General features: G+C 33.9%; 1 protein-coding gene across 5 annotated transcripts in view; it reads left to right on the top strand.

Annotated features, from left to right (window-relative positions):
* CNOT6L (CCR4-NOT transcription complex subunit 6 like) overlaps positions 1–12307 on the top strand; it is a 108937-nt gene that overhangs the window by 29483 nt on the left and 67147 nt on the right. For all 5 annotated transcript variants that reach the window (XM_053590308.1, XM_053590226.1, XM_053590277.1 and 2 more), the window contains 3 exons: positions 2108–2229; positions 5284–5470; positions 6751–6836. In XM_053590308.1, the coding sequence (XP_053446283.1) occupies positions 2118–2229; positions 5284–5470; positions 6751–6836 (385 nt within the window). In that variant the 5' untranslated portion in view covers positions 2108–2117. The remainder of the gene's footprint in view (positions 1–2107; positions 2230–5283; positions 5471–6750; positions 6837–12307) is intronic.

Genomic DNA, 12307 nt, shown 5'->3' with positions numbered 1-12307 from the left:
TTGAATCCAGATCTGTTTGATTTGGCATTACGTATTAATTCTGTATTTTTGTGGATTCTTACTTTAGTATGCAAAAGTAACCACAGAGACACATGTACCTTATGGTGTACATAGAAATTGTAAAAACTCTGGTATCTAAAAACTTTATTTTCAGAAATATTATATATAGTCTAAATATGATAGAAATCAAGTTTTTCTCCTCTGGAAAATGATCATATTCTTTGTGCTGTATGAAGTTCTAAGACATTCATGGAAATAAAATATGTTTTAGCATCACCCAAATTGTATGATAAGATTAGAGTCAAAGAGTTTAACTTGGAAACTTGGGAACCTCTTACTGTTTATACATGAACAAATATGGAAAATTTTCTCTTTGCCCCTTTACATAAATGGAAAGGAATGACTATTTTCCCCTTCAAAAATATGAGGGAAAATGGGAAATTTTGATCATACTCCTGGAAACTAGCTTTGATTTCTTGATGCATTATTAATACCTATGATTTTTCTTTGTTCTCTCTGTATGTAACAAATCTCAGATCATCTGAAAGTAATTCTTCTATTTGGGATAGAAGTTCTACTCTCTACTTAGAAACAGTACCAGATCAGACACTTGTTTTTGGCGCGCCAGGGGGTGTTAAAATATGAACAAAGAACTAACTATAAATACTATGTGCCAATTCACTGATACAGAAGTTAATTTAAGCTCAGGACTTTCTGTCATTTGTTACTCTTGTTATATCTGAAGTGGATCTTATTTTCTTAAACTACCAAGTGGTAGTTCTTATATCACATCTGTTGAATAAGATTACTTTACGGCCCTTTGTCATCTGCCTCTTACATAGCACATTTAATGAGTTCCATATCTAGTTGGTCATCATTGATGACCAGTAATCATTTTGGCAGTTACATGAAGAGGATTGCACAGTGAGTGCATGGTCATGCACTGCATAACATCTCCATCAACAATACACAGTGACATAAGATTATAATACTATATTTTTACTGTTCCCTTTCTATGTTTAGATGCACAAATACTTGCCATTATATTTCAGTGGTCTACAGTATTCAATATAGTTACATACTGGATAGGAGTATGTCATAGCCTAGGAGTGATAGGCTATATACCACATAGCCTAGATATGTAGTAGGTTATACCATGTAGGTTTATGTAAGTATATACTATGAAGGAAAATTGCCTATCACTGCATTTCTTCAAGTGTATCCCTGTTAAGTGATGTGTGACAGTACTGGTTCTGATAGGTTGACTCATCCAAATTGGACACTGTTGAGAGTGAAAAGGAGTGATATTAATAATTACTTCAGAACAACAGAAATAAACCAAGACTGGCCCAGGCAAGCTAAGATACATAGTCATCCTAATTAGGATATTTTTTATTGCAAGTAACAGAGAATACAACTCAAACTACCTTAATAAAGGAACTATATTGGCTTATGTGTCTGAAAAAGCCAGTGTTTGGGGGTCCTACAGGTGTGATTAAGTGAGGACTCTGAGTTTTTCTGTTTTCCAGACTCTGCCTTCTATGGCTGGCTTCCATTGTAGTTGTTGGGTGGCTGCCAACAGCAATCTGGGCTGTATTCTTCATTTTAGACCAGCGGGAGAGAGAATCCTGCTTCTCCCATAAAAATAGATTTGAGTCTCCAGGATTCTTGATGATTGGATACTTTTGAACTAATCTCTGTATCAAAGGGAATGTCTGTGCTGATTATCTTAAGCGTGAGATACCTGAATATCCCTGAGTAAAGGATAGAATTACCTTATTCTTAGACTGGTTTTAGTTCATTCAGGATACTGTAATGTTGGTCTATCTAGGAAAGTAGTACAACTGAATGAAGGGAAGTGGTTAGGAAGCAACCAGTGTTTACTGCAGAGTCCAGGGCTGTGTCTTGTTTGCATTTTCCCTCAGGCAGCTGTTAATGAGTTCCTGCAAGAGCCCAGTATACTGCAGATGATGTTTTTTTGTCAAGTGAGAATATGTAATATAAAATGACTTACTAGCCTGGGAGGAGAGAAAGAAAAAAAACAACTTTTATCATCCCATTTTTTTCCTATTAAGACAATAATAATTGTTGACCTTCTTTTTTACAGACTAATAGGGATGCCAAAGGAAAAATATGATCCTCCAGATCCTCGCAGAATTTATACCATCATGTCAGCAGAGGAGGTAGCCAATGGGAAAAAATCTCACTGGGCAGAATTAGAAATCTCGGGTGAGTGGAGTCTAAAGTATTTAATCTGAGGCATAACAGCAATGATGAATAAGAGTCAAGTATTGCTATATTTATTTCTTCTTTGAACATTTTTAATTAGATGGATTAACTGAAAAGATACAGGATTCTGAGGTACTAGTGTTTATTAATCTATTGATTTTTATTGTGACTAAATCTTTGTACCCTTTCTTTTGAGATTAATTACACTGAGCAAGAGTGGGCATCTGGAATTGAGGATATTAGGAGTTTGGTTTCTAAGTAAGATTAGGTTCTTTGATATGATAGATTCTGTTTTGGCTATTCAGAGCAATTATTTTTGGAAATGTTGAGATTTTTACTTTTATTATCTCATTGTTGTCAAAGAAGGAAACCTAGAAGCTGTCTGTCTATTCTAACTAATACATGATAACTCTGTTACTGGACCTTAATACATGTTTAGGATCGGTTAAAATAGAATATAATTCCTAAAAACTTATAACCCTAGTCTAGTGAGAAAAACATCAGACAAAGGCAACTGATGGACATTCTACAAAATATCTGACTAGTAATCTTCAAAATTGTCAAGGTCATGTAAATCAAGGAAAGCCTTAGAAATTGTCACAGAGGAGACTAAGGAGACATGGTAACTGAATGTAAAGTGGTAACCTATATTGAATCCTGGAACAAAAAGTTGTAAAAACTGGTGAAATCCAAATGCAATCTAGATTTAGTTAGTAGTAATGTATCAGGGCTGGTTTCCTAGTTTTGGCAAATGTACCAAAATAATGTAAGATTCTAACAGGGAAACTGAATGAAGGATATATGGGAATACTGTATTATCTTGGTAACTTTTCTATATCTAAAATTATTAGAGTATTAAAAATTCATTAAAATGGATTATAAGGACTATTTTTCTCCTATGCATTGGTACAATACAGATTATATTGTGTTGTATACATCTTATAGGAAGTACATAGATGTATTTTTTCCTCCAGTATGCATTTTTTTTTTTTTTTTTTTGAGACAGTCTCATTTTGTCACCTTCAGTAGAGTACTGTGGCATAACAGCTCACAGCAACCTCCAACTCTTGGGTTTAGGCGATTCTCTTGCCTCAGCCTCCCAAGTAGCTGAGACTACAGGCGCCCACCAGAACACCTGGCTATATTTTATTGCAATTCTCATTGCTGTTTTAGCTGGCTGGGGTCAGGTTCGAACCCACCACTGGTATATGAGGCTGACACCCTACCCACTGAGCCACAGGCACTGCCCATCCAGTATGTTTTTGTTTGGAAGAGTTAAATTTCCATTGTAATTTCAATACCAAAAATTCCTTGCACATTTAGCTTACAGGTAATGGGGTGGATGGGTGATTGGTAACCAAAAGAATGATTATATATAAATTCTATTACATTAATCAAGGGTTTCTCAGGCTTGGCACTATTAACACTTTAGCCTGGACAATTCTTTGTGGTGAAGGGCTGCTGTGTGCATTATTGGTTGTTTCATAGCATCCTTAGCCTCTGCTCGCTGCATACCAGGAGTGTCCTTTTAGTTGTGACCCCAAAAATGTCATTAGACATCCTAAGTCTCTTGGGGAGCAAAATTATCCCTGGTTGAGAACCACTTGGTTACCTGGCTAGGATTGAAGTAAATTTCTCTTTTACCTTGAGCCTCTTCACTTGAAAACTTCATTTCCTATTAAAATGCCAAATTCTAATTGGCACTTTAAGTCTGATTATAGACAGCAGGAAGGAACCTGTGGTAGAAAGAACTCTGGACAGAAGGTAAAAGTTCGAATCTACTGCTCAGTAGCTGTATGAACAGTAAGATTTTCCCCTTTGAGATTTGGTGCCCTCTCTACCTTGCCCTGCCCTATTATCAAAATCTATTTGAAAAATGATATATAATTAAAATACCTCTTAACTTTTGCAAAGTTTATAAAATACCTTCCTATAAATAATTTTGCATAATGAATACTTTCAGGTAAAATAGGAAGTGAGGCTAGATGATTACAATTGTCCAGATTTACAGAGCTAATAGATGATAAAAATCAGGACTCTGAACCAAGTCTTCTTTTTATACTTTTTTTTTTTGGAGAGACAGAGTCTTACTTTATCGCCCTCGATAGAGTGCCGTGGCGTCACACAGCTCACAGCGACCTCCAACTCCTGGGCCCAGGCGATTCTCTTGCCTCATCCTCCCGATTAGCTGGGACCACAGGCCCCTGCCACAGTGTCTGGCTATTTTTTGTTGCAGTTTGGCTGGGGCCAGTTTTGAACCTGCCACCCTCAGTATGTGGGGCCAGCGCCCTACCCACTGAGCCACAGGCACCACCCTTTTTCTACTTTTTAATATTTACTTACTTGTGACGGAGTCTTAACTTTGTTGCCCTCAGTAGAGTACTGTGGCATCTCGCTCATAGCAACCTTAAACTCTTGGGCTCCAACGATCCTCTTGCCTTAGCCTCCCAAGTAGCTGGGACTATAGACACCTGCCACAGTGGCCAGCTAGTTATTTTCTATTTTTGGTAGAGTCTCAGTCTTGGCTCAGGCAGGTCTTGAATCCCTGAGCTCAAGCAGTACCACCTGCCTCAGCCTCCCAGAGTGCTAGGATTACAGGCATGAGCCACTGCACCCGGCCCCTTCTTCTTGTAGTACATATTCCACCATACCTATTAGATGCTGTAACTGATCGATAAAGATTAATGTGTGACTATTTCCTTGAGTATGTTGCACTTAATGCAAAACCTTAACCCAGAGTTGATAATCTGTGACATCAGAAAGCTGGAGGAGATGTCCCCTTTGTCGGTAAAATGGTTTTTCCTGGTGACTGATCTAAGAGGTTGGTTCTAAATCATACTGATTTACTTTTGTCTATTTAAAATTTGTAATCAACCCTATTAAAGGAAGACACATATGTTTAGAAGCAATCAAATGACAATAAATACCAAATTAAAATGTCAGCGCTATATTATCTGTCTGAATTTGTACCATCTTCTACCACTTTACAGTTTTTGAGGTTTAGTCTTTATCTTGGACCTGGAGTTTTATGCTTCAATGTTTTTTGCCTTTTAGGTAGAGTGCGGAGCTTAAGTACATCACTTTGGTCATTGACACACTTGACAGCGCTGCACTTAAATGACAATTTTCTTAGTCGCATTCCACCTGATATTGCCAAGCTTCATAATCTGGTTTACCTGGATCTGTCATCCAATAAACTCAGAAGTTTACCAGCAGAACTAGGAAACATGGTGTCTCTCAGGTGAGGAATATAGACATGACTCATTATATAACATTCTAAATTTAAGAAAATTGAAGTTTATTACTTATATTACAGTAGGATTTCTATATGTGTGTGAAGATCAGCTGATGATACAAATTGTCTAAGAACAGTTCTTGAGTTGGCTTCTATGTGCACATTTCTTTGCCTTCCTTTAAATTTGGAGACTCCTAGGTAAGATGGTTGATGTGCATCACCAGTTTCTTTGACAGATCTGAGGTGGGATAGAACTAAAATTTTAAGTCTCACTTCAGTCTCATGTGTGATAAGACGACATAATTGGGAAAATATGGTTTGCTTATAGTGAAACTTTTAGGAACATATCTCTGTTACATAAGAGAAGGTATTTGTATATTTTATATTATAACTCCTTAAGACAACTTAAAACTTGATGAAATGAATTTATTTCTCCTTCAGAATTTCTTAAGTCCTTCAGGATTTTTCATAGAAAATTTTTCAGGAATCTTAAGATTGTAAGATTGAAGACAAATTGCTATCACATGTATAAAATTAAGCATACTGTTTTAGAATCTGTTTCTTTACCATTTGTTTTTTACTACTTTTGGTCATCTATGAATGAGGGGTCAATTTATATTTTCCTATAGTCTGCTCAAAATTTCAGTCATAAACTGAGATCTTGTTTGTGCTATCCTGTCCTTATCTGTACTGTCCTTTGCCTTATTTCAATATTTATTTTCTGTTATAGTATTCTGGACTTTATATTTTCTGTTTGTCATCTTTGTTATACTACTTTGTTACCTATTAATTTGTCTTTTTTACAGTATTTTGACATGATTAGTTGTATTCATTTTTAAAAATTGATGCAGATGATTGGCAACTAATTATGGTTCTGAACTTCGTGTAAAAATTTTACTTTTTTTCTGTTAATTAGGCTAGGTTGAAGGATTGTCAGTTGTCTTTGAATACTAATGATATCTGCCACTGTCATTTGCATTCAATAGGAATTTTAGGTGACAGAGAAAAGGGGATGGATTTAGGCAGAGAATTGTGTGCGCTTCCTACAAGTCTAATCTATGCCAGAGAATGTGTAAATCGTAGAAACACTGTTAACAATTGTGGCAATTACACATTTTGTAGTATTCTTCAGTATTGTACAGCATTTTGGGGTGAGCATATAGAAATGGGCCTTGAATGTAAATAATCTCTCCGTATATTAGAAGGAAGGATAAGAATGGCAAATGCAGATATTGACAAAGTTTGGTATATTAAACTAAAACAATTTTTTTTTTTTTTTTAAACAGGGAATTGCTTTTAAATAACAATCTGTTACGGGTTTTGCCTTATGAACTTGGTCGGCTCTTCCAGTTACAAACTCTAGGTTTGAAAGGTGAGTGATTTAAAAAAAAAAAAATGATAGCATTAACACTCAGTATTGAGGTGTTCTTTCTTGAACTTTTCTAAAGACCATTTTGGTCTTTAAAAATGTCAGGTCAGGTTTAAGTGTGATTTTGAGAATGTGACATTACCTATACTTTCTCTTGAAAGAAGAATAGTTCTTCAGTATCAAACTGAGTTTCAAGATTTCAGTGTGCTATCATTTTAACAAATTTCTTTAATTTTCTATAAAACTCTGAAATTTCTTAGATATTTTAACACTGTACTTTTTATTATCCTTTTTTTTATTTCTTTAAAAAAAAGATGACTTTACATCATGCTTTATGTTTGGCTTTTCATGGAGTAAATGAAATAGCATCAACATATTCTATAATTAAAAGAGAGACTATAGTATAACAGTCAAAATTAGCTATACCTAGTACATAGAATTATTCTAAATAAAATAAATGCTTCTCTGACCATCACTCTCAATCAGTTTGAGATGAAAGTCATGCTTCATTCATTCACTTACTGAAAGGTGTTTAATTTTCTCCTATGCCATAGCATATGAAGAGAGTTTATTTTTGAATTCATAGAACTAAATATGAATGTACTGTATTAGTTAAACATTTTATGATCTTAGGGAATGAACATTAGTCAAAGCCTTGTAAATTATACACTTTCATACTATGTATATTTTGTTTTCCTTATTTAAAGACTATTTGTCCATGAAAATGTTTGTTTGCATTTACTTATGTGATATAATGGAGCATTAAGAATGAAGTTTGAATAAGAATGGAAGGTTTGCTGGAAATGACAGAAGTGATGTTTAGCTTCCTTACAGTTTCACAAATTAGAGAATTACATAAATGGTCTGAATCATGTGTTTATAGTTTCTGTGTAGGATTTTATTGGTTTATTTTTTTAATCATATAGGAAGTGGAAAGGGAGAATATTTGTATTTAAAATATTTTCCTAAAAATATTTGAAATTGTACTGTTGAAGTATTTTACCTCATTTTCTATATGCTGAATCTCATTCTTCCATAGTTAAATGGGTATCCAGTTTGAATTGGTGTAGGGGTAAGTCTGTTCCTCTCTATAAAAAATTATGGAACAGTTGTCATTTTTTACAATCTTAGATTTATGAAAATGAAATTCACACTTCCCTACTGATTATAGTAAATTATAATTCTTTATGACTACTCAGAATAATCCTTATTTTTACTTTTCCCTCCTGATCTCAATAGCAAATGAATAATTTACTGTAGAGCCTAGTGGACTTACCCTTGGTACCCGGCAACATTCTTGAAAAAGCAAATATTAACATGTGTTTCCTATTCTTTCATAAGTCTATTCATTGTTATCTCATATGGGTCATATGGGGACATGTTCCCAGAAGATTTACACTATTTATCAATTAAACTAATCATTCTGAATATCTCTTTACCTCCTCAGTCCTTAATTCTAAGTCTTGCAAACTATGTCTTTGGCTGGCCTTTGATTCTGGTCACCTTTTGTTCCTGATTCACATTCATTTCTTCTAAGACCTCTGTCTGTCAAGTCAGGCACCAGCACCCATTACCAACCATAACTTAATTTTATTTATGTCTATGGTATAATGCCTTTTTATTAAACTTTGATTTATTCCATGGTAAATACCCACATGTAGCCCTTTTCTCTTCTTTGAGAATCTCTTTAGTTTTTGTCAGTGCCCCTTTCTGCTCAGGAGTTTCAGTATGGGAGATCAAGGAACTTTCAGAAAGGAAAGAGAACTAAGCTCTTGGTGCCTTCTTTTTAAAAGATGGTAAACACAGAAGTGGCCTTTTGAAGTAATTGAAGGAATAAAATGTCCCTAATGAATGGTAGCTTTTTATTCTTAGGAATGTAAAACTTAAAATAATTTCTAGATCAGTCTTAATAGCCACATGTGGTACTTTGTATCCCCCTGCCAAAAAAAAGGGTGAATGGAGATATAGTTAAGAATAGCATGGTGATATAGTTAAAAGAAACAATGAGAATGGACTGGACTGACTCAGGTTTTATTTTGTCTTGATACTGGAAGGAGTGCCTTTTCTTTATTTCCTTTTCTTCCTTTGAAATGCAGATACTGAAATTTTAATAATGATTTGGGTCATCCTGGCCTAATAAGCTAATTTTTAGAAATTCTATTTTGAGATTTGAAGAGTGTGTAGAGGGTAGGTTATTTGAGGAATTGGGTTAAAAAGGCCAATTTAAAAACCATACACAGGGAATGTGGAAGTGTTCTCTGAAGTCAATTAAAAGAAAAATCCAGATAGATTAATTTTATGGAGAAAAAGGCATAAGTAAATCAATTCTGGTACAGTCATTTTAAAATAATTTAGAATTTATGTCTTAAGATGTAAGGCAGTAATTTCTTTGCCATATCTGCCAACAAATTGTCCTCTAGCATTAAACATTGATGTCCCAGGCCATAGAAACATGCAGGACATTAATAATTATGCAAATTTCTAGCTTTAATACTTACTTTTCTTAAAATGCAGTGGACCACATGAGGGGAGGACTTTTTTTACTGTATACATTTGCTTTATTTGGAATATATCATAATGTAAAAGAGTAAGAACATACATTTTAACAAAAATAGTTAAATGTATAACTATACTCACATTGCAAACATTTTTAAAAATTGTTTAAAAATAGGGGCAGCGCCTGTGGCTCAAAGGGGTAAGGCGCCAGCCCCATATGCCAGAAGTGGTGGGTTCAAACCCAGCCCCGGCCAAAAACTGAAAAAAAATTGTTTAAAAATGTACTTAGAAAATATAATTGCCATTTGTATAGGAGGCAAAATTCTTATTTCTGTGTTGTATATGAGCTTCTGGAAATAAGAAAATCAACAATTTAGTAGAGAACATAGTTTATATAACATAATAGTTCATATAAGAAAAATAAATGACTCTGAAAGAGCAATCAACTTTATGCAAAATAACAATAATGTAAACGTATACTAAGTTACCATTTTTTTGCCTATCGGGAGAATTTCAAAAATTTGATAAAATAATTATAGGTAAGATTATAGTAAAATAGGTACAATTACACCTTTTTGGTATATGAGATTGTAGATACCCTATCCAGGCGTCCTCAAACTTTTTAAATGGGGGGGCCAGTTCACTGTCCCTCAGACTGTTGGAGGGCCGGACTATAGTTTAAAAAAAAAAAAACTGTGAACAAATTCCTATGCACACTGCACATATCTTATTTTGAAGTAAAAAAAAAACAAAATGGAAACAAATACAATCACACCACCTCATGTGGCCTGCGGTATAGACCTTTTAAATTTCCTGTGTGGTCTCTCATGATTACATCTAACTGCCTTCTCCAGAGGTTTCTACTGTCCTGAATTTAAATATTGTGGTTATGTCTATACTAATCTGTTAAAGGTATTTTAACCTTTATATAAGTGGAATCCTATTGAAATATAATTTTTGGTGGCTTTTTATACAACATTATGTTTTATGATTTAGCCATGTTGCATACATATAATTTATAGTTCATTTGTATCATTACTATTGTTTTTTGATATGAGTATTTTATCATTTATTCATTCTACTATATAGATTGTTTCCATTTTTGTTTTTGGCTACTATGAATAGTATAGTCATAAGCATTATTGTACATGTCTCTTGATAACAGTTCGTAGGAGTGGAATTGTTGGGTTGTAGAGGTTTGTGCATTCTTAGCACAGGTAATGATGTAATGTTTTCCCAAGTAATACTGATACTCTTCAAAGTAATATAGTTTCCATTTTTCAATCTTTTTTCCAGCACTTGAGTATTGTCAGATTTTTTAAAGTTTTGCCAATTACTGAGTATGTGTTTTTAATTGTACTCTGAATTTGTGTTTTGCTAATTGCAAATAAGATTGAACGTGTTTTCATGTGTTTATTGGCCATTAATGTTTCTTCTTTGAAATTCCTATTCATGTCTTTTTATATTGCTTTTTTGTTTCTGATTGAATTGGAGGAGTTTTTAACTTTTTTCTATTTTTTGTGTTGTAAATATCTTATCCCACTCCGTGGCTTTTCTGTTTTCTTTCTAGTATCTCGTAATGAGCAGATTTGACGTGTTTTTTTTTTGGCTGGGGCTGGGTTTGAACCCACCACCTCCGGCATATGGGACCGGCGCCCTACTCCTTGAGCCACAGGCGTCGCCGATTTGACCTTTTTAATGTAGTTGAATTTTAAAATCTTTTTTTATAATTAGTGCATTTTGCATCTTGTTAAATTCTGCCCTACCCCAGGTTGGAAATACAATTTCTCTTACTATCTTCCAAAAGTTACAAAAGGTTTGCTCTTCATGAGTAATCTTTACTGTTTGGAATTAATTTCTAAATGATATGAAGAGTCTAATTTTCAGAGTTATTTAGTCTTGTTTTTTGGGGTTTTTTTCTTTTTTCCTATAAATAACCAGTTGTCTCAACAAATTAGTGAATAGTTTTTCCTTTTCCCATTGATCAGCAAAGTCACCTCTCTCACTTATCAATCGTGGGGATCAATCACTTACCAATTGGGGGGATCTCTGTTCTGGTGGTTAATTTGTCTAACCTTGCATCAATTGCTTTGTTACCTTAATTGTTATTATGGCTTTATGTGTGTTAAGACTTACTATGTGGTTTTGGAAGTCCTTTCACATTTTTCATTGTGTCTTGCCAATATGGGCACCTTGGCTCTTCTTCCTCTGTAAGAAACAGTTTGTTAAGTTTCATGAAAAATCCTTTTGAAACTTTGGAATTGCATTGACTCTTTGGATGGATTTAGGAAGACTCGATGTCTTAATTATATTGAATCTTTCTATTCTTGAATTTAGACTCTGTCTCCAGTTAGAGACAATTTAGATCTTATTTAATGTCTTCGAGTAAAATTTTATAACTTTCTGCACACTGGTCAAGCACATCTTTTATTAGTTTATTTCTAAGTACCTTGTAAGTTTTTTGTTGTTATTCCTTTTATAAATTATGACCTTTTTTTTATGTTAGGTGTAAGAACAGTTGATTTTGTTTTTTAAATTGATCTTCTAGTAAGCCTTCTTGGTTAAACTCTCATTCTTCCCAAAAATTTGTCTATAAATTCTTTTGGGTTTTTAATCATTTCCTCTGGTTAAAAGTGATAGTTTTGTTTCCATTCAAATTCTTATATATTTTTTTCCTTTTTTTCATGGACTGACTAGTACATCTTGTACAGTGTTGAATAGAAGCACAAATTCTGGACAAGTTTCTATTCTAAATTTTAAAGGAAATGTGTCTAATATTTTTCCATGAAGAATGATAATTTGTTCTATGTTTGGGGTAAATAAAATTTTTCTTCCATTCCTACTTTGCTAAACCTTTTCATGTATTTTCTCAAATGCTTTTCTTTATCTAGTAAGATGATTATATTATTTTGCTCATATCAAAGGTTACTATGATAAATTGTACATATACTTTTTTTCCCCTAGTTTAAACCACATTT

The sequence above is a fragment of the Nycticebus coucang genome, chromosome 1 (assembly GCF_027406575.1).
Source record: "Nycticebus coucang isolate mNycCou1 chromosome 1, mNycCou1.pri, whole genome shotgun sequence".
Classification (NCBI taxonomy): domain Eukaryota; kingdom Metazoa; phylum Chordata; class Mammalia; order Primates; family Lorisidae; genus Nycticebus; species Nycticebus coucang.
This window is presented reverse-complemented; position numbering and strand designations above follow the sequence as displayed.